Source organism: Cucumis sativus, chromosome 3 (assembly GCF_000004075.3).
Source record: "Cucumis sativus cultivar 9930 chromosome 3, Cucumber_9930_V3, whole genome shotgun sequence".
NCBI classification, from domain to species: Eukaryota; Viridiplantae; Streptophyta; class Magnoliopsida; order Cucurbitales; family Cucurbitaceae; genus Cucumis; species Cucumis sativus.
In genome coordinates this window covers 10408199-10431621 of record NC_026657.2, presented here as the reverse complement: position 1 = coordinate 10431621, position 23423 = coordinate 10408199, and the positions used below count along the sequence as shown (strand labels likewise).

Below are 23423 nucleotides of genomic sequence, written 5' to 3'. Positions count from 1 at the left end.
TGAAAGTAAAGTAGGAAGGGTTCATGTTTATCATGTGCATTTTTTAAATTGAAAAACGATTGTTAATAATTATATTTTAATTATTTTAAGATATACGTTCAATAAAGTACATCTCAATAGATTAAATGCTATGGTCTTTTATATAAACATAAATGATAAAGTATCGTAAAAAATACGTCAAAATAATTTTAGTTCAACTGTATTTAACACGTTGCACACGTTTTATTTTAGTTCAACTGTATTTAACACGTTGCACACATTTTTTTTTAAATATGAAAGTTTGATCTTCCATCTACGTATGTGTATGCTCGTATTTGGATCATAAATTTATCTCCTATAATTGTTCGCTTTATTTCTAAAGTTGTGTAGTACAAATTCTTGAAATGATAGATGTTTTCCAAATATTATTGATGGAACTATTTTTATTTTATATTTTTGATAAATCAATTTCAATGGTTGACATCTACCACTAATCAAATTAGCAAACACCTATTATTGACTAATCAATTTTATATTTATAAGTGATGACATTAATAGACTAATTATTATTTATATATACATATATTAGTGATGTAAATTTGTCAAGCAAACAAACTATTATTGATAAAAGACAAACAAAAAAAGATCATATTTCACTAACAATAAAATGGGCCTACAACATTATGCATGATAGAAAATGGGAATACAACAATATGTATGATAGAAATAAGGTCAAATACACCCAAGTTTTTTTTAATACATATTAGTATTATTATATTATGATTCATCTCGATAGACATAATAGAAATTGGTTATGTAACGGTAGTTGATGAAAAATATGAAACTTAAATACGCAGATTACCAATTTTGGTTTATTGGTATGGTAAATCAACGACAATCTTAATAGTAAATGAGCCAGATATGTTTATTAATGATATCTGTAAATTTACATATGCAAATCCATTCTTCGATATTTTAGAATAAAAATGGAATTACTTCGAAATATTTGACCATATACATTTCTTTTACAATATTGCTATATTTAGAGATCTTATCCTTCAATTTGCAATCAATTAACTTATTTTCTAAGACATGTGAATATGCTTTAATATGATCAAGAAACACATGGCCCCATAGCATACAAAATCACATACCAAACACAAGACAACTCCCTAAAGTCCATACAAACTTAACCCATGTATCAAAACACCATTTATGCCATTGACTTTCATTCACAAATTAATCAACATCAATAAGTTCAATAGTTAAGCAGAGATACATATAATAGTAATGAGAAACTACATTTAGCACCCTACAACATTGAATGCAATTACATATAGAGTCATGAAATTTCCTGCAAGTACTTGTTGAATCCAACAATATTCGGGACCGATCTCTTGGTTGAAGTTGCATTCTCTATGCTAGTTGAGACGGACTTGTATTTGTCATCTCATGTCATTTTATTTTTATTAAACTAAATATTAATGGCCTACCTCCATGATTGTTATAGTAAAAAAATAGATAATAAATTTAATTTAACGGATACATTTACTAAAAATATGTGCAAAAAAAAAAAGAAAAAAGCCAAAGGTTTAAAAGAGAACAATGTATAGTTATAGCATAATAATTTGACCTTAAGAGTGGAATTGTGACGTGATGAGTCACTTCGAGTTCTACAAGCAGGTTTTCATGGTAGGAAAAGGGGCATCTAATGAATAAAGTGGCCTCTGAGTCACTGAGAGGAGAGGACAATGAATATTATATCCTAAAAAGAAAACGGAGAAAAGATAATTTCATTCTCAATCCGTTTGAGATTCTTAGCTTTGAAGCCCCTTAAAAAACTGAGAAAGAAACTGAAAGAATCCAATGAATAAGGGAAAGGAAATGAAGTAACTGTCTATTTAAGTTCGCTTCACTTTATTTCACACTGTCATAGTCAAATTTATTTATATTTCATAAATATGAACATAACTTATGAAAGAATTCTGCGCCACATGACCAACACGTGCTGCTCAACCAGCCAGGAAATACTCTTTAATTCCAAGGGGAAAGATCCAAAAACTCGAACAGCACAAAGAGGCAGTAGGTGACATTTAGAAAAAAGAAGGCAGGTGTTAAACTAAGTTGTTAGAGTATCATAAGGTTACATTAAATGTTAGTGATAATAGAAGAAAGAAATTTGGTTGAGGATTCAAAAGGCAATAGAGTGGAAGTGCGTTGTATTCTTTCAACGAAAGCCATTGATTCTATTCAATGAAAAAAAAAAGCATTAGAGCAGAAAAGAGAACATAAACTGAAGATGGCGCTTGGGAGAGGAAACCAGCCTGGTTAGAGAAAATGAAAAACCATCTGAGATGGTGAAATGCGACATATATCGAAACCCAAGTAAGGTCTAGAAAAGTTTTTGTGCAAGAAATCTTGGGAGCACACATGAAGAGCTATCGCCAACTTAGTGTAAGGTGACCGGGGAGGAAAGAAGAAGTTTACAATTAAGAGAACAATTGTTTCAATGGTTTGAAAAGAAAGCTTTTCTTTTTCCATTTTTTACATGTCAAAGCCAGCTTAAGCGCAACTCAACTAATCCGACGAGATAATCTACTTACTCTACAACATTTGAATGTTAAAGAAGTCTGTACAAAATTAAATCTTACGTAAGTGGCCACCATAGATTAAATCCATGACCTTTTTGCCATTAATTGAGACTTTATCAACTTTTTTACCACTAGGATCATGGTGGTTGGTTCGAATAGAAAGATGAAAAGAGGTATTGCAATATCAGTCTCCTATCGAGAGGACTATCTTCACCCTACAATCCATCTACTATAGACGGACTTTTCAGAACCATACTATACTTAACATCTACACTAACTCTCTCAGATTTAAAAATTATCACCAACTCACCACAGCTACTAACTAATTGTCATTACTAATATCCTAATAACGTTTCTAATACAACCCTATTATATTCTATTCTAACATTTGAACTAAGCACGAGTGACAATTGGCAAAGCTTAATTTCTACCGCATAATGTGAAGCCCAAACCATTTAGTGAGCAAAGCTAAATTTCTATTGCATAATGTCACAGACCAAACCATTTTGGTGAGCAAATCTTATAGAACTAATGGTTTCAGAAGACTAGAAGAAGTTATAAATAAGTTTAAGATGCATCCATAAAGTAAGAATATTCATGGTTAACTTTACGTCTTTATTAGCAACATACCGCTGGACATATCAATCATTTGCCAAAACAATTCTACAATACATACTGAGGTTACGACTGCCTCTGGAGAGGCTTCACTGTGAAGCATTAGCAGGAGCAAACTTGACTGAAATGCTGTTGACACAATGACGTTCATCAGTAGGTGTCCCGAACCCCTCGCCTTTAAAAACGTGGCCCAAATGGCCACCACATGCAGCACATGTTATCTCAGTTCTCCTTCCATCAGGGTCCGGCTGAAATTTTTTTCCCATGTTATCAGTCCATTGTTTACAATCAATCAAATTGCGGTAATACAAGACTAATGGAAACTGGCCAATTCACTTCAGAAAAAAGTAACTCACAAAGCGATTAATTGCTCCAGGAAAACCCTCAAAGAAAGCAGGCCAGCCACAGCCAGAATTGAATTTGGTGCTTGACTTATAAAGTGGGGTTCCACAGCCTGCACAGTTGTATATTCCTTCTTCATAAAACTTGTCATATTTCCCAGTGCCACGAGGCCTGCATACGTCAACTTCTGGCTACGGTGACTGATAACTAAAAAGGACCATTTCTATTTATTTGTTTTCAATTTTATACACGTGGGATGGACCAATTTTAAAGCTCAAATTAATTATATGTTAAACAAACATCTAGAAAAACAAAAGGAAAACCCACAAAAAAAAAAAAAAAAAACTGAAGTAAAAAATTACCTACACGTTTCATCTCCTACGATTGTTAATTAACTTGACATTTTATACTTTCTTTCAGAGGAGTACGTGTTAAATTTATATGATATACCATACAAATAAATAAATGCATATCCTCAACATGTTCGTGTCATAGCTTTTTTACAATTCGTGTATCACTGTGTCGTGTCGTATTCATTTCCATGTCTCGTATGTGTAGTATGAAGATGTGGTATATCTTTTTGAATGCCTATCTGAATTAAATTGGTGAACGTATTGGGCTGTGGTCTTTTGTAACAACAAAATAACCTTTTGAGATTTCTGGTCCATAACATTACAACCACCAAACTAGCAAAGGTGTCTCAGATTGAATATAGACCTCAGATGCATTAAACAAAGATGACTATTTTAAAATTGTAGTGACATAGGTGGTCATCATTCAGTGCAGCGAAGTAAGTTCTGCTTCTCCAACAAATGTCAAACAACGAAATACCTATTTATAATGGCTGCTATTACTGAATACTGAAATTTTCCAATGACATTAGGAAACAATTTGACCACATTTCCAGATAAAACAAGACAAACAAACAAGAAAACCCCACTTAGCACACAGAATCATCAGCGAAACATGTTCAGAAAAAGCCGAAGATACCAACAACCAGTGAGACAAAAACGACAATAGAAAAACGAAAACGACATAATTCATTTCTGATGCACGTAAATTCAACAAAATCAGCAATTGGGTTATACGAAAGAAACTGATCGAATGTAACAAACAGAAAAAAAAAAAAAAAAAACTACAAGAGAAGGGGTTATTAGAATTACTCAGTTCCTTTCTGGCGAATAATCCGAAACTGTTCCGGAGAGAGTATAGCTCGCCATTCTTCCTCTGATTTCTGAATGGAAGCTGGTGCAGATGGGTCAGCCATGCTAAGGTTTCCGAGAATTGCAGCTGTCGATCGGGATCCGTCGAGTTCTTACTGGAGCGATGGACGAGTAACGAGTCAATGAGGAGGTGAAGGAAGTGGTATGGGCTTTTAACATATAGCTTTCCAAAGGGAAAATGAATTTGGACATAATGTATGGAAAAATTGAGACCACTGGCCATTAGTTGCTACTTGGACGAATATAGCAATTAGTTAGTTTTTTTAGTTCTCGTTTCCATGGTTGGTTGGGTTGAGTTCAATATAGATTTGGATGGACTTAATTTAGCATAGATTTATAATTTAATTTATAAATCTTATAAAACCAACTAAAATTGAACTTAATCGATAAATAATTTTCAAAATTTCTACTTTCACCATCCCCTATTAATATACATATTTAATCTTCTAGCTCGATCGTGCTTGCATATATGAAAATTAGTTGATTGTTGAATTAGTTATGTATAAAATATGTATTGTTACATTAGATTAAACATTTGGACTGACTCAACGTACATAATATGATTCAAACATGCTAACCAGTAGGCTAGTAAAATTTTAAAAGATAGATTCATATCCAATCTAATTTTATTTAATAGTTAAATCGAAGTGGATTTATCAATCGTTTCATATGAGTTTGACCATTATTCACGACAGATTTTCGCATGATGATTTTAATTTTTAATTAGTAAATAAAAACAAATGAACGACTCAGTCTAATTATTCTTATAACATAGTTATTACATCTTAACGGACTATAAAACATATTTTTTAAAATGGTAAAAAAATGACACAATTAACAAAAAAAAAATATTTATAAATTATAGGAAAATTTTGTTCATGAACTAAAATTTTTGAAATATGTTTCGGTTGATTTGGGTATTCTTTTGATGTAAAGTTTAATCAGATAACATTTCTAGTAATTCCCCCATTAATTACTAAGTTGATAATCCTCAAGCTCAGTCGCCGTATATCTCAAACGAAAAGGTAAACCACCCCATACATTCGGATTCGAACTACATTACTACCTCTCTTCTCGCGTTATTCTCCCCCAAGAGTAACTCTATATACTCAAATTTAGCATTATTCTTGCTTAACCTCCGATCTTCACTTCAAATATCACGAATCTTTCTGTTACTTCACTGCTTCCCGGCGACGGGAATCCCTGATCGGACCCATTCCCCAGGGAAGAACAAGAATGTCGTATCAGGGTTTCGGAAAGGCTTCCGGACCAAGCGCACCCCCCAAACTTCAACTTTCTTTCGGAAATCCACCACCTCCTGATTCTGTTTCTCCCCTACGCGATTCTTCTAGGTTATCTCTTTACTTCTTCTTCCTTTTTTTTCATTTTTTTTATTTTTTATTTTTACTGACCTGCTTTATTTCCAATCGATGACTGCAACCTTTCCCTAACCACCTCTCTTCAATGTGTTTTTGTTTATCGTAATTTGAATTATATAGCCATCATGAGGCATGGGGCAGTTGGGTTCAGTCATATCCAATGGCTTTTCAAACCACTGGTACTGCTTCAAATGTTCATCACGAATGTCGTACTTAATTATGAGTTTTAATCTATAGCATTTTCCGTGTTTTCTTGCTTGATATTGTTCAAATTCATTCCTTGCTGAAGGAATTTCAAATGACTAGGGTTTTGGAGGGGTTGGAAAATTGCTGCTCACAACAGTTGTTATGGCCTTATGATGTGAGAAGGATTCAATGGATAGTTGCAAATTAAGGTTTTTGAAAGGACCTTTTTTAGATATAGATGCAAAATGAGTCATTCCAAAGCTTCACTTCAAGCTTTATTTGTAAATCTTCTATTCCTTGTCTGATTTGGCCTTGTGATGTGAGAAGGATCGGATGCAGTATGATTGTTAGGTCATTGGAACTAATGACGCCGAAGTACCGTCGAGCTATCAGTCAAGTTGACTGTTCAACCACAACAAAAACGTCATAAACATATATTGACAATATTGTAATCTCACCATCCGTTATTTGAGTTAGCACCAGTGCCTTGGAACTTGATAAAATGTAACCATTTGGCTTCCTTGGTTGATTCATTATTACCATGGTTTCCTTTGTTTGATGATGTTATGTTTCTTATCAAAAGAAGACAAACGGTTGCTTGGGATATTGGCTTTTGGTTGGAATTTAATTTCATCACAGAAAACTCTATATTTCGTGGAGTTAAACTCCCCTCCTTGCAGAAAGAAGTTCGTTTGGGGACTATTGTCTGCCTTAATGAAGCTATTTTATGTTGGTAGGACTGTTTCACCTTCCCCTACAGTTGAGGATCAGCCAAAGGTGCAAGGAATTCTTCCCAACGTACAAGCTTATCAAGTTCGATCCACTTCAAAGCAATCTTATGATCTCGAATCAAATATTTTAACCGAATTTGGTAATGTTCAAGCACCGAAGAGAACCAAATCTCCTGAGCGTCTTCGGTCTGCACAGACTAACTTGCCAAGGTATGGTTGCGCAACGTCAGAACATTAAAAAGAATCTAATATTACTCTCAGTGAAAAGTTTGATTATCAATGAAAAGTTAAATTATCTATCAATGAAAATTTTGATTACTGTGTTTTAGAAAATAAAATACAATAAAATTAATATTTGGGTAATGATGCAATCAATATTTTATGGCTGAATGAAAAATTAATTATATTCATTAATTGCATATTATTTTTTTAAAGAAAAAAGTTCATTGAATGAAATATATATTTAAAGAAAGAATAAAGCTCCATCATTTTTGCTTTGCCTTTTAATTTACTAAAGGCTAAAAATGTATAAAATGTATATATGTCATTTTACGCTGCTTGCCAGACCTTCTACCTCTCCTCCTAGATCATTTTCTAGGGCAAATGCTCATGAAGTTATGAGTTCCATGAGGACTACTGATGCTGAATCTGTAGCTAGTGTCCTTGTTCCCAAAAGAACAAGGTCGCCAACTTTGCCATCATCAGATCAAGTCTCTGGTCCCAATTTTTATCCTACTCATGATGACACTGAACGGTAAATTTAAACTGATCCTGCCCGATAACAGTATTTAATAACTTGTGTTTTTCACTTTCAGTTTATCTTGCAATGTTGTTTAAATGTGTTCTTTTCCTATTGTTAGAGAAAGATTAGCTAAGGCAAAGAGACTTGCTCGCTTTAAGGTTGAATTAGATGATGTTACACAAAACAAAATGGGGGGCGTGGATGTAATGGATAATACAAATAGAAATGAATGTTCTACAACAGAAAGGGATAAATTCATGTCAAGTCAATCTTTGGACTCATCAAGAAATTTGGCTCATGGGAATTCTATTCCTGATAATGACGTGGAATCTTCAAGCATAATAATCGGACTCTGCCCAGATATGTGTCCAGGTACTTTGCTAAATGTGATGGTAAATTTGAAGATATTAAGTTGAGAGTTTGGCTTGCATCACAGCTCATGCAATGTTTTGAAAATCCAATGCATCCTCCGTAAAAGGCAAGCTTGCTTGGAGATGTGAGGCATATCAATAATATCATAGTGATGTAAAGAATGATAGAGTTACATTTTGCAAAAATTAGAAATAATCATACATTACAGGATAGGAGATGTATAATTAAGCATGAACTAGTTTGTATTTGGTGTATATGTTGTTATGCCCTTTAGACGATCACATTTCTTCACATTGGAGAAAATTGCAATTTTATCACTGTTGTTATCATTAATAAAAAATAGAATGCAATTTTACTTTCAAATGTAGAGTCAGAGAGGGGTGAACGAGAAAGGAAAGGTGATCTTGACCATTATGAGCGATTGGATGGTGATAGAAACCAAACTAGCAAATTGCTTGCAGTTAAGAAGGTAGTCTTCTCGGTTCCTTCCACAAGTGAAATACTTCACAAGATTCTTTATTTGCATGTACAATGACAATTTTCTCAATTATTTTGCAGTATACCAGAACAGCTGAGCGGGAAGCTATTCTTATAAGGCCTATGCCAGTTTTGCTGAAAACGATTGATTATTTGCTGGATTTATTAAGTCAACCCTACGATGAAAAGTTTTTAGGAATCTATAACTTTTTATGGGATAGGATGCGAGCTATTCGCATGGATCTGAGAATGCAACATCTTTTTAATGAAAATGCCATAACGATGCTGGAACAGATGGTATGTTCTCAATGTAAAATCTTCTTTTTGTTTTTTTCATCTTCTATAGCTGTGCTATGTTGAAATCTGAATGAAATTTTATCTCTTATTGAAAAAAAAACTGATTTATGTATGTATATATTTGTTATGGAAAAATTGAGTCTTCTAATTGATTTGGTGAAGAGAAGTATACAAAATCTATAGCCTCCCTCCCAATATGAGTTTTGAAAAAGGCCCTCACTTGGATTACATTTCATCGAGAATGCAATTTACAAGCCACCTAGAAATGATAAATTAAAGAAATATATACATTTTTTAAGCTATAAGTGCTTTCTTATTTCATTTTGTTTCAATGAAAATTTGGATTTCATTTTTATTTGAATAGTTTTAAGGGGGTCCTTATTTGGCGTTGTGTCCCATGTGTTCTGTGTTGGAGAGGTTCTTAAAGTCCAAACCAGTCGCTCCATGTATGTTTGTTGCCTAAAGTTTTGTTCAATTGAATAGAATTCTTAGGTAATGTTACATTCTTCCATAAGTTTGACTCAGTTGCACAACCTATAGAACAGATCCTATTCAAGCAAGGCTCTAAGTGTACTTCGTTCTTTTTTCCACTCTGTGACATTGGGAGCAGTGAGGGCAGTACCCACATGGTGAGGACTGAACGAAATGTTTCTTCTGTAGATCTTGTATTCAGGTAACTAGGAATATAACAAAAAAGTTTCAGGAAGGTGGGTCGAGATCGACTCAGTAAGGCCAAATCGTTGAAAATGAGGATCAACCTGGGGGTGGTTACATGGATAAGGGATTGTTTCAGAGAAGTACAGAAATCAGGGGAGAAAGTGTTCTTTAGAAAAAGATGAACCCCCGAGGCTTTGGTTTGAATGCATAGGGTGTCTAACTGAGGGTCTCTTGTTAAGAAGGCTGAATTTTTGTTGTCCTCCTTTACCCTTATCATTGTGTTTTTCTGAATGAAACGCTGCTGCTCTTTCAAAGAAATCTCAAATGTCCCCGATCTCCATCTCCAATTATGCTCCATTTATTCCAGCCCAGCCACCTTGGCTTTCAAACAAATTTAACCAGTCATTTACTTGAGTGAATCTCAGTCAATATTGTCACAAATATTTTTGGATAAAAATATATTGTCACAATTATAATATTTATAATTTTGTTTGTGCCTTTCTATGTTAATAATTATCTTAGTTTATGTAGTTTTCTTGTCACATATTAGCAACCTAAAAGATGTGCTACCTAGTTGGCACCCCCTTTAGTATCGGAGTTGTTTGTGGGCCTGATTTTTTGTATGTCCATCTATTTTTTCATTGAGTTTTTCTCATTAAACCTAAAAAATGTTATGATGCTTTCAGGAAGTTTGCTGTTGCTAATATGTAATTCTATTGAAGTTATGGTTTGTATACATTTCACCGTATCAGTGAAATGGTTTTTGCCTCCTTTTATTTTTTTAAATGATACGAGTCTCACTATCATCAATATAGAAAAAAGAGAGAAAAAACCCAAAGTACATGAGATATATACAAAGAGCGATAGGGGGGAGGATCAGCCGGCACACCTGAGCATCTCAACTAGATTGACACTCCATAGCGTTCTCATCACATCCAATAAGCGAAAATAAAACCCTTAAACTAGAATCCCATTCCCAATACAAGATCAAAACAAAGCAAAGCAAAGCAAAGGCCACAAATACAAGGCCATAACTAAAGATACATAATCTGTCCAAAAACAAACCATAGAAACAAAGGCGCAGCCAAGAACAAAGAAGAATAATCCTTGATTGAGCGGAAAACTGGTTGATGCACAAGGCTGATCGGGAAGATATATTGATCGAGGACTTCAAAATGGGGAGGCTATAAAGGCTGGCCAATTTAACAACATTTCCTGCAAAGAGTAATCTTGAAAATATTTGGATAATGAACACCATGAGGGTGCACTCAACCGAACAGAATCATAACGCTCCATCCAAGTTGAAGGTTTATCATGGAAAACTCTTTGGTTTCTTTCAAACCGGATTTCAACTAAGAGAGCTTTTACCGCGTTTACCCACAACAATTCAGTTGTTTTCTTCTTCAAGGCTGGATCGACAAGAATTTCAGTCACGTTGTTCTTAAAATCTTGATCAATTAAACTTCCCATTTTCATAAAACTCATTGAAAAGAGTAAGGTTTTTACTTCCTGTTAAAAAGTAATAAAAGGAAAAGAAATTAAGGCATTTTGTCTCTCATTATTTTTTATAACCATGTTGAATGAAAACATTTTACCAATTCTATGAGATACTTTTATTTTACATTTTTGTAGTAACTTATTAAAAACTATTTTTCAAGATTTTCAGGTACACATTTGATGTGTACTGACATTGATCCACTGTCACCAGATCACTCTTTGTCTGTTTGTATGTTATTGATGCAACAGACTTCCATGCCCAAATGGACAGAAATCTATCTTAAAACTCTGAAGACTTATTGCTTGTGTATTCCTACTTTGGATTGTTTAGTTATTCATTTGTCTAAAAGTTCTCCTAACTTGTGTGATCTCAGATTCGTCTTCATATAATTGCAATGCATGAGTTATGCGAATTCTCGAAAGGTGAAGGCTTTGCTGAAGGATTTGATGCTCACCTTAACATTGAACAAATGAACAAAACATCAGTGGAATTGTTTCAAATGTATGATGATCACAGAAAGAGAGGCATTATTGTGCCTTCTGAAAAAGAATTTCGAGGTTATTATGCACTTCTCAAGCTGGACAAGCATCCTGGATATAAAGTAAGTCAAATGGTTGAGAAAGAAAATTCTACTATATAGATTTTGGTATGTTATAGGCTGTGGAATTAAGCCCGTTTTTGCCAGGTTGAACCTGCAGAGCTCTCACTAGATCTTGCCAAGATGACTCCTGAGATGCGACAGACTGCAGAAGTCAAATTTGCTCGTGATGTTGCTAGGTAGTTTCCTATAAAATTATGATGTTGCTAGTTAGTTTCCTGTAAAAGAATTTACTCCATTGTTCCAATAAATTCATTCTAATCATTTGATAGATTTTCTCTACAGAGCTTGTAGGACAAGTAACTTTATCGCATTCTTTCGGCTTGTGAGGAAAGCAAGTTATTTACAAGCATGCTTAATGCATGCTCACTTTGCAAAGGTATATAATTATTATGCACGAGGGATTTGATTATTTGGATGCTTTAAAATGTTATTGTCGTTCTTAAAATGTCTCTAGAGTGGGAGGTGATAGTATTATCAGAATTCCACCTTCCCACCCCCTTTCCCTCTGCTAGAAGTTTGGTTTAACATATGAATAAACTGCATGTTTTTGTAGGATTGATAAACAATTTTCTGCTTATAGCAATTTCTTTTCCATGTTGATTTCATAGTTTTCAATGCTAGATTGGTTTGCTCAAGTCTAAAAGAAAGTTTTTACTTGACATATTTTTATCTTTAACTTTGGCAATGTACTTGTTGCCCTTTACTAGTGAAGTTCTTTTTGAAATTTTTTTTAGAGGTTAATCTACGAGTGTTGCAACTTTGACTCAGCAGAAATGTCCATTTCTTGTCTACTTTTTTTCCCTGTTAATTATGTACAAATAAATTAAACAAAGCAGAACTTGTTCTTATTGTCTGTTATTAACATGGTGATCTTTCTTATCAGCTACGAACACAGGCTCTTGCATCATTGCACTCTGGTGTTCAGAATAACCAAGGACTGCCAATTGCCCATGTCTGCAAGTGGATTGGGATGGAGGTATCATCCTTCTGCTGTGTAACTAAGATCCTATCATTTTTTTGGCAAGAGGTGGTTTTTTTGGCTTCTGATCATATTTTGCATTTGTTCAATAATATCAGGAAGAAGATATCGAAGGCCTTTTAGAGTATCATGGTTTTTCAATTAAGGTATTTGAAGAGCCTTATATGGTTCGTGAAGGTCCATTTTTAAATGGCGACAAAGACTTTCCTACCAAGTGTTCAAAACTTGTTCACATGAAGAGGTCAAGAATGATAGTAAATGACGTCTTACCGAAGAGTAAAACTGAATGCTTGATCAATGGTGCTACTAAAATGATCCCATTGACAAGGAAGAGTAAAAATGAACACTTGATCCCTGATGCTACCAAACAGATCCCGTTGACAAGGACTAAGAAGGAACCAAAAACATTTGCTTTTGAAAAGATTAGTTCTCCTCGTCCCATATCGACCAAAAAAGAAAGTTCCATTCATGAGATAGATGAAGAAATGACCGAGTTTGATGATCAGTTGATTCCAGTAGATCACAAGCAAGTGCAACCAAAGATTGAAACGTTGGAAGTTCGTCAATTACATGAAAATAAGTATAACCATGAGGAGAATGGTGGTCTCCTACAATCTAGCCCCAGATCATGCGAACCATTGAGGACTGAAGTTCAATTTGTTGGCAATCAAGGCTATGATGGTCTTTTCATGACCTCTCCAGTTGGGAGCAATTCTGCTAGGATGGGATTGCCTTTACCACTTGTATCAGATGCGCCACTTCAAATGATATCTGCTTCTGGATATAAACAAGCGCCACTTCAAAAGATATCTGCTTTTGGATATAATAATAATACAATTAGAAGTGTTGAACCCCAGATCATAGTCAATAATGTAATGGAAGACGAAGAAATTTTGAATGCTACTCAGGAAAGTAAAATTGATATTATCACAGACAGTTGTCCAGATGAAGAAATTGCAAATGCAAGACTCAAGTTGATCCTAAGGTGGTTGTTAGTTCTTTCTTTTGGGATGTATTTGAGAGCTATTTGCTTATCTATGCCAATTCACTTTTTGGATTTCTCATTTCAGGTTATGGAAACGCCGAGCTTTAAAGAGAAAACAATTACGTGAACAAAGATTATTAGCGGCTAAAGCTGCATTTGATATATTGTCAGTGGGACCACCAATCCAATTGAATAGCCATGTAAGGTTCACAAGTACATGACATCATTGTTTTGCCTCTGTATTTACTTCATAATCCATTATTGCTTTCATTGCTCCTGTTTCCAAGGTGCACCTCTCTCAATTCTGTTTGCTATTGAATAAAACTGAAAACCTAACCAAGCCCCATGGTTATCACACACAAAAAAGACATTTTTTCTCTTAAAATTGGTTTGAATCAAGCTGGATGTGTTTGATTTTATTTGAACTCGTTTTAGCATATTATAATACAGGTTCGTGGTTTGTTGAAAATTTGATAGATGGTTTGCTGGGATGAGGAAAGCCGGGCCTGGAATATGAGGACTGGGAGGGTTGGTCTGAGCTTTTAAGTCCTTTTTTAACGAAAAACTATTTACTATAAGGTAGATCATTTTTTATCTTTTTTAAGATCCCAGATGACCCCGAACAAAATTTTATGGAGTTTTCTTAAAAAAGATACCAAACCAAACACAAAAAAGAAAACAAGAATTGAGCAGCCAATTTGGTTCAGTTTGGTTTTCTGGTGTTCTGCTCGCTCATAAAAATTTCATGTGTACCAACAGTTCTAGAGGAAAAAGAAGGCAATTGAACTATTATTCTTAATTACTTGATTATGGTTTACTGTTTGCTTTAATTAAATATAGCAATTAATGTCGTAATCTTATGAGTGATGAATGCACTTCTTAACGATGTTTCTTTTTCTCTTATGTAGAAAATTCGAAGTAATGGTATATTCGACATTGATCACATCGTGAGTGAAAGATGGAAAAGGCAGAAAATGTCATGCTCCGTAGTTAATGTTTCAGAAGTGGTAGCTAGCATTCTAAGCAGAAGGAATGTGGATGGGAAGTGCGTTTGCTGGAAACTTGTTGTCTGCTCCCAAGGAACCCGTGATTCTCATTTTGTAGCAGGTTCCTGGTTGCTTTCGAAGCTTATGCCCTCTGAAGCTAATGATCTAGTTTTCTCATCTTCTTTTCTTTCCATTTGGAAGAGTTGGCTCTCAGGCATAACTGGTTTGGATTTAAGTTGTTTCTTGTCCATAGTTCGACATGCAAATTTTGATAATCTTCCAGAGACAGTGCATGGGGCTGGTGCAATCTTATTTGTTGCAACTGAAAGCATCCCTCTAGATCTTCAAAGAGTCCAACTGCATGAGCTGGTGGCGTCAATATCCTCTGGATCTTGTTTGCCCCTTCTGATTTTGAGTGATTTTGATGACGAGATCTCTGCCTCACTGGCAAACAAACTCGACTTATACAATATTGATAAATCAAGGATACACAGTTTTCAGATCGTTTCACTCTTAGATAACCCTCATCTGAGGCATTTGGGATTCTTCAGCGATGAGAAACTCAAGGAAGGATTGAAGTGGCTAGCAAATGAATCACCAACACAACCTGTTCTTCACCGAGTCAGAGTGCTTGACTTGATTATTTCCCACTTAGATTCGTCTATGAAGGTGCTTGATTCTATGAATGAAAAAGACGTTTCTCCAAACCACTGCATTTCAGCATTTAATCTAGCCTTGGATCAGTCAGTTGCAGATATTACAGCTGCAGTCAAGGCAAATCCTTCAAACTGGCCTTGCCCTGAGATCGCTTTGTTGGAGTCTTGTAGTGAACCAGCATTTGTAACCGATGCTTTGCCACCTGTAGGATGGAGTTTTGTAGAAAATGTTGAACCTCTTAAGCAGGCTTTGATGGACCTTAAGCTTCCAACTTTTCTTGATATTTCCTGGTTGACCAAAGTCTCAAATACGATCAAAGAGATACCTACCGTAAGAGACAACCTAGAAAGTTGCTTGAGATGCTATCTGACTAAAACCAGTGAGATCATGGTGCAACAACTTGCATTGGAAGAGGCTCATATAATGCTCCAAAAATGTGCTAAGCTTGAGCACCATAATTTCAACTATTCCATTGTTCCACGTTGGGTAACAATTTTTAGACGGATTTTCAATTGGAGGTTGAGGTGTTTTCCCAGCAGGTCCTCTTATGCTCATATTGTGAATTGCTGCCATGGTGCATCCGTATCGAGTAGCACCAGGCTCGAAAGTAGGGAACCGCCATTGTATCGTCCTAATCAACCACTTTTAGATGAAGTAATTGAAGTAGCTTTCAGTTCCCTCTTGATTAATCAAGAGAGAGATTTTCCAGAAGCTCATCAACCGCCTGTAACCACAACCTCAAATGGTAGGCCTCATGAAGTTGTGGTTGCAACAATCAATTTTCCAAATGATAATGGCTATAGAACTCAACAGATGGGTTTTGGTAGTCCCAATAGTGTAGCTAATTCGGATCGGGAACTAAATTGTGCCGGTAAAGAAGTAGTTGTAAGTGATAGAGGATATTCAGAAGCAGAAAGACTGAAGGAGTTGTTGGATCAGTGTAACAAACGGCAGAATGCCATAGAAAAAATGTTGTCTGTTTACTTCTAATTTTACCATTCGTTTATGTAAATATTTACTATTAGTATGAAGGCGATGTAGAATTTTGTGAGGAAATCTTGTACGGCACTTTGCCTTCAAATTTAGAACAATTCTCTGTAGCAACTTTGTAACCAATGAAATCAATTCATATTTTTCTTTCATATTTATGATGATATATCTATCTCAATAGTGACGAAAAGAATACTATATATATATATACACCTTGAAATTTTAGAAATAAGCACCAAAGGGTTACATTTTATAAGCTGATGATCAAAATACTTTATGGTTCGTTCATGCTTACCTTTCTAGATTTTAAAACAGTCAAATATGGCATACCTGAAACATGCAACTTTATCAACCTTCAACAATTTCACAGGTATTTGAGAAGAACTCTAATTGAATTTTATTCTTGGTTTCTCTCGAATTCAACTTAGGTATGTTACGATTATGGTTTAGCAAGATAGCTCACATTTTTTACCTTGTAGAAAAATGATTGATAACATTTATGTTGCTTGCTTATATCTTAAAAATGCAAAGTTGTATAGAGTATGTTTTATGATGTTTCTGTTTTCTTTTTCTTATTCATGAACAAACTTATTTGATAATCCATCTTGTTTTTAAAATTTGACAAATGTTTCTAATATCTCATCTAATTTTTTAGATCAAAATTGAGAAACATTTTAAAGAATAAAAATAGGGGCTTTTCTAAAAATAGAAAAATAAATTAAAATTTTTATGATAAAGATGAAACATAAAAACTTGAAAGAGAGAAATTAGAGAAATTAACCATCATGGATTTGCCAGTATGATTTCTTTAATAACATTTAGGGCAAAAATAATGTGAAATAGAAGAATTTTTTTTAATATGAAAGTGTTTTCTTTTTTAAAAAATTATTATTCACAATCCCAATAGAAAAAATCACTTAGAATGTTTTCGAAATTACTTTAACGTGATTATCAAACATCACAATCTTAAAAAAGAAGTGATTTTAGTCATTCTAAAATTACTCTCAAATATGACTAACAATTGTTTAATGGACAGTTGTCTAAGATCAAACAACTAAAACAATACTTATGTAAGGCATGCAATGATAACAATAAAACTCATTTCTGTAAAAATGCTTCACAGTTCGACTCAATTCTTTGTTTTTTCTTTAATATTTGTGATGATTCAGTTTGGTTCAACACTTGCTGACCAAACTGATCTAAACCAATTAAACGACGGTATGATTGGTTCGTCGTTTCCTTAATCACATAATGCCATTAGCTTTCACATTTTTTTTCCTTACACACCCCTACTTTAAGCCAATAAGTACTTTCAAAGTTTTCATAAAATTCAACATAATTAAAAGTGATGTTGAAAATTCTGGAAGACATAAAAAGCACTTGCATAGTGTAGCCATGAGGACTTTCTTACCAAACACTTCCAAGTGCTCACAAACAATAGTTTTAAGAAAGTGCATTTGGGTACGAAAAAAACATACTTTTTGAGTTTTGACTACTCCAAAACATAGATTCATAGGAGAGTCCCTATTCAAGAAAAAGTCGACTCAAACTTACTGTAAATCCAATTGGACATTAAGAGGACAAGAGAAACCGACCAATCATCTTTCCAATCGAAATCCGAATCAAAGAGGAGTTCTATTTTTCATGTACAACAAGTTGAGTTATTAGTATTACCAGAATGGAGTCAATAATCTCTGTACAATATTTCATCATATATACCAATTGCAACTACATTCAGGAGAAGGCCTTCACAAACAATCAAAGAGATTAAGAGTGGAATTTACCAGAATCTAAGAAACCAAACCACCACCACCACCACCACCAATGCAATTTCATTCGATAGAATACACTGTTGATTTCTCATATTGCCTTTCTGCAATCATGCACGTCGTCACCATTTCTGAGTACACCATAATTTTATTTCGGTTGTCTACTTTCGTAGCTTCATTAGAATTAGGCTTGGAGAAATTCTAAGATAGAAGCGGAGAGAGGAATATGTTCTTCTCCTTGGACATACATACTCTTGGGGTTAGGATTGTTACTAGCAACGCTGACAGTAAAAGAGCTTCATTACAAGCGAAATGCATGAATTTTTCAGCAGTAAGGGGACGCCATACCCTCCATTAGCCCACTTCCTGTTACCAGACACAATAATATGATATGAAGTTTCCAAGAAATACACTACAAGAAACATGACAGGTGGTTAAGCCTAAACAACGTGACAAGAAGGTATGGAATGGTTTTAAAAGCTTCTGTACCAAACCAATAGAGGTGACAGATTAATCAATAATGCAATAGTAGTGAATGTGGCAAGGAAGAGATCAAAATACTCACCACTTCTAATGGTCGGTGCTGTGCAGGCGATGGAACAACAATTGCTGTGCTTTTGTTCATCAAACCCACATGCTGAGAGACGTGCAGATCTGAGAAATCACTTCTGAAGGAGCGAAAGGCCTCTGAAGTTCCGGTGGTAGCCGATATCTCAGAGGTTCCCCGCTCTGAATTTGAATGCCTTATGCGGACCCCATTCAGCCCAACGCTTCCAGAACCACCTGACTACAGGAATTAGGATGACGTTTAAATTACAAGAATAACAAAATTACACAAAGCTAATTTTAATCTCCTAAGTACTAAAGAAGAGGAAAACTTGATTAATACTACATGGAAGAGTACCTGACTATAGCAATTCAGATGAAGTTTAAACAAAAAAGATAAGAAAATTTCACACAACCAACTTTAATCCTCATAAAAACCAAATAAAAGGAACATGAATACTATATGGAAGAGTACCTAACTACAACAATTAAGATGAAGTTTAGACCAAAAGGATAAGAAAATTCCACACAGCTAATTTTAGTCGTCACGGGTACCAAAGAAGGGGAAAACTTCTTTCTTTTTTTCTTTTCTTTAATATGAAACAGACAATTAGGACAATATGGAAGAGTGCCTGATTACAGCATTTAGGATGAAGTATCTGATTACAACAGCAGGATGAAACTTAAACCAAAAGGATAAGACACTTTCACAGAGCTTATTCTCTGTTCTCTTAAATATCAAAGAGGAGGGAAACGTAACTAGCACTATATGAAAGTGTCATAACTCAGCCAATTTTCGGTAGTCTTGTATCATTGGCCATCGTGGAATTCATCAATCTAGTTATAAGAGGATAATGGTTCTCTTCTCAGTTCTCACCAAGCATCATGACTACTAAATCAGCCCAATCAAACATGATATTCAGTAGCATAAGCCACCTCTAGTACAGAGGCAAACAACAGATGTTCAGCTAGCTTGGCAATTGCAAAATAATAATAATAATAACAATGAAGAATAAGATTGAAGGAATAGATGTACGCATCTCAAATTAGCACTGGATAAAGATAGAATTTCATACATTAGAGAGGCCTTTGATGTGAACGATGATGATTGTTATATCATCTGTCCGGTTTTCATGCTCCAACCATATCTTATATGATTCTCCAGCAATAGCAGAGCATGCATCCCGTGGATCATTATACCTTGCAGCCTAAGTGAAGATTTTGTTAAAGAAGAATATGAAAGGAGGTTGTTTGAAATCAGAAAGTTCATAATAATAGTCACAACCACGAAGAAATATTCTTTCAGGAATATAGCATTTGGAAATTATTTCTATAAGAAACAAAATTTGTGAGCTTGAGAATTTCAAGTCCTTAAAGAGCTATAAACATGGAGTTTAATCAAAATTCAAAGCCAACGAACAGTGGAATGACTAGATGCCATCTTTTTTACCTTCCATCACATGAGATGTTACGAGAGAAAACAGAAGGTAGAACAAAGAAAGAGAGGCACATCAGTCTCTTTCATAATTTTTTTTTGTTTCTTGTTTAAAAAAAAAAAGAAACAAAGAAAGAGAAGCAGCAAACATTAAACATTAGAAGACTAAATGTGAAGTCCATTTTAGAATCTAGAGTTCAGATAGGCAATGTACCATATCAACAACAGCTTGACTTGTGAGGAACTCAAAAACTCCATCGCTTGCAATGACAAAGAAAAGATGGTTTGGAGTCAGTTGAACAACTGAAACCTCAGGGACAGCAGTGACACCAATCTTCTCCGCTGTACTGTCTCCTACACTCCGTGTAAATGCAGTACCAGGATACAAACTATTAGGAAACCACAATCGAGGAGGATCATTTCCCTCACTCTCCTCATCACCCCAAACTTGAATATCCGGATCTCTAAACCCGTCAATTTGATCAATTGTCAAAACCCTCGCCCCAGCGAGCTTTACTCTCTCACACTCATCCTTCCTAAATGGTGTTTGATCATGAGACATATCCTCAGCAACAATTCGATTCCCATTTTTAACAGCCACTACCGCCCTCGAATCACCCACATTCGCAACATAAAGTGTATTCCCAATAACAAGAACAGTAATAGCTGTTGTACCACTCATGGAATCATCAATCTCACTATTATGCAATTCATCATTCGCAGTCAAAAACGCTGAATTATAAGCCTTAACGGGATCTTCCAACAATCTAGAGTCATTATACAGTAATTGCACAACCCTATCCTTAACGAAATTCGAACACTGCATTCCAAATTGACCATGACCATCAAAAACACCAAAGATATGAACATTTGGGTTACCTTGAATTTGTGTACTAACACATAAATTATCTTGGTTTTCTTTATCAGGGGAATCGGGATAGTAGCCACGCTGGGTCAAGAGCGAGTACTCCAAATTGTATTTATGAGAAGGCACACGAACAGACTCCAATGACCTTCCCGTTAGTATATGCTTTCCATGTAAACTACACGGTGGGGCATCACGAAATTGTGAGATATCGTCGTCGGTAGACGGCGGGTAATGGCTGGAAGTACAACACTTTCCAATAACACAACCCATTAGAGAGAAATTGAGAAAGAAAGGTGAAGAAAGTAAAGGAACCCAGATTATATAAAGCGAAAATCAAAGGACCCAGAACCTTGTGTTTGTGTGGAGGACGATGGGAATCGAAATGTGAGAGAACCCCATTGTTGAAAAGAACCAAATTCGAAGGAAGAACAAGTTTCTTAGAAGGAAAAACCTCTTGTTAGATTCTCATTGTTCATCTTCCAACAGGTAGAAGAGAAAGCAAAAGGGTAATCGGTTACACCCATTCTCTCCTCAAGAACTTATGCACAAAATAATTTGATGATGACAACTCCTTTTTAACCTCTCCCATTTCAATACAATTGCCATTCCCTTTTTACCAAGTTGCCCTCCCATTCATCTTTCCTAAAACCATTTTCCATGAAGGTGAAAAGGAGATATGCCTTTTGGTGTCCAAACTTTAATCCATACCATAGACGATAGTTCTTCGTCTTAAAATTTATATTCTCACATTATCTTCAACAACATGTTATTGATTTTAGTATTAAAATGTGCGGATCGTTTGATGAAGAAATAGAGTGTTACGAAGGTTAGTCAAAGTGACAAAGATTTGAATATTCTTTCCAAATTATTTTCTTCCTTTCCAAACAATTCATTTCCTTTTCCATTCCTTTCATTTTCCATCTCTTTCTTCCCTCTTTTTTTGTGGATCTTCTTCTTTTCTTTTCTTTTCTTTTCTTTTCTTTTTTGTCACAATCATATTACATACCAAACAACAATCAAAATCAAATCTTCTTTTTATATACAAAATAAAAATGTTCACTTCATACTAATTTTGACCCCCATTTGATGGTGATTCATTTTCTAACCTTTTTTTCAAATCATTAACATATTAGTTTTGTATTTTAATTAGAAAAATAAAAACGATAATTAAAAGAAGTATAAAGCATAAAGTTGTTTAAAATTAAAACACATCATGAGTTGTTCTAGTTCGATTAAGTAGTATTAGCGCGACTTTCGTTTCTAGAGGTCAGAAATTCAATCTCCGACACAACCACTAGCATCATTTTCAAAGTAAATGACAAACGTATCCTCCAAGCATTTAAAAGAAATATTCCCTCCAACCCCTTTATTGAGATAAGATTTATTTAGTTTCATGTGGGTGATTAAGCTTTGTTGGTACATATTTTGGAAGCTTCTCATTGTCTCATTGGCAAGAGAGAAAAACAAATAAAAAGAAAAGTGAGATTGAGTGACACATTTCAATGAGATAAGGGGACCAAAAGTGTATGATACACATTACCAAAATGACCCACCAAGATTCTCATCATTTTTTCTCTCTTACTTTTCTTATATATAAATCCTATATCTTTTCCCTATGTCCTTTATATTGTTTTTCTTTTTCAAAAGTATTCAAGGGGAATTTTTATCACTCACATGTTTTTTTCTTTAATTATTATCACCATTTTTAAAATAATTTCTTTAAGAAATTTTTGTTTTTTAAAAAAAGTAATTTGTGACCCTAGGGTTTATGTTATCAATTATGTTGAACTCTCTAGTGCTTTTATTATTGTTTATTGATGATATTCAAACTTCTTTTCTAATTTGTAGAGAACCTACAACAATCCTACCTTATTTGATTGACCTGGTTGATCTAATTTAGATGAGAAATATATAATCAAAGTTAATTTAAAAAATCGAGGGTTAACCCCAACTTAAAAAATGACCAATTTTAACTTACTCTCACCACCATTATTCTAAGGGTGTGTTTAGATGAGATTATAAAGTGTTTAATTTTGTCAAAAAACTATTTTGAAAAAATGGTAGTGTTTGACAAATTAAGATAATACATTTTTAAAAAAATTATTTATAGAATAATCTATTTCGAAGAAATATTTAAAAATCAAATTTGCATATAAACACCTCTAAAAAAATCTTACCAAACATTAAATGTTTAAATTTTAAACTCATTTTCAAAAAAGTGTTTAGAAGGAAATGTATTATTAAAAAACATTTGATTCCTAATTCGATCCAAATGGACGTTAAGTTATTAGTTCATGATACTTTATAGTAATTTTGGATTGATAAAACACTTTAAACATATAACAAATCAATAGATTTGTAATAAGATAGTTTTAAGAAGGAGACAAAAAAATAAATGAGAACTATATTTTTAACCGCTTTTTATCAAAAGTGTTTAAACCAGAATGACGTTTTAAAAGTTATATTTTTTTTCTAAGTTAATCTAAACAAAGCTTAAGTTTGCACCCGTAAAATAAAA

General features: G+C 34.3%; 3 protein-coding genes across 7 annotated transcripts; 1 reads left to right on the top strand and 2 right to left on the bottom strand.

Annotated features, from left to right (window-relative positions):
• Nucleotides 1-3059: 3059 nt before the first annotated feature.
• On the bottom strand, nt 3060-4955 carry LOC101213968 (peptide methionine sulfoxide reductase B5). The gene is made up of 3 exons (XM_004134120.3): nt 4691-4955; nt 3542-3698; nt 3060-3433 (listed from the first exon to the last, which is right to left on the bottom strand). Exons 1-3 carry the CDS (start codon nt 4792-4794, stop codon nt 3275-3277), a joined length of 420 nt encoding a protein of 139 aa, XP_004134168.1. The 5' UTR covers nt 4795-4955; the 3' UTR covers nt 3060-3274.
• Nucleotides 4956-5743: 788 nt separating this feature from the next.
• LOC101205161 (SAC3 family protein B) lies at nt 5744-16445 on the top strand. Of its 4 annotated transcripts, XM_011652704.2 has the most exons (14): nt 5744-6102; nt 6250-6308; nt 7053-7256; nt 7612-7800; nt 7907-8160; nt 8529-8629; nt 8719-8934; nt 11463-11690; nt 11775-11866; nt 11973-12066; nt 12574-12666; nt 12768-13654; nt 13740-13854; nt 14563-16445. In XM_011652704.2, the coding sequence occupies exons 2-14, from the start codon at nt 6262-6264 to the stop codon at nt 16285-16287; spliced, it is 4245 nt and encodes a 1414-aa protein (XP_011651006.1). In that variant the 5' UTR covers nt 5744-6102; nt 6250-6261; the 3' UTR covers nt 16288-16445. The 4 variants fall into 4 exon arrangements, with proteins under 4 accessions (XP_011651006.1, XP_011651005.1, XP_031737742.1 ...); XM_011652703.2 differs by lacking the exon at nt 6250-6308 and having other exon boundaries at nt 5745-6102; XM_031881882.1 differs by lacking the exon at nt 5744-6102 and having other exon boundaries at nt 6260-6308; nt 6436-7256.
• Nucleotides 16446-17868: 1423 nt separating this feature from the next.
• Nucleotides 17869-21826, bottom strand: LOC101212684 (probable protein phosphatase 2C 35). Of its 2 annotated transcripts, XM_031883278.1 has the most exons (5): nt 21255-21826; nt 20252-21080; nt 19679-19810; nt 18622-18843; nt 17869-18422 (listed from the first exon to the last, which is right to left on the bottom strand). In XM_031883278.1, the coding sequence occupies exons 1-5, from the start codon at nt 21302-21304 to the stop codon at nt 18411-18413; spliced, it is 1245 nt and encodes a 414-aa protein (XP_031739138.1). In that variant the 5' UTR covers nt 21305-21826; the 3' UTR covers nt 17869-18410. The 2 variants fall into 2 exon arrangements, with proteins under 2 accessions (XP_031739138.1, XP_004134162.1); XM_004134114.3 differs by having other exon boundaries at nt 20252-21826.
• Nucleotides 21827-23423: the final 1597 nt, after the last annotated feature.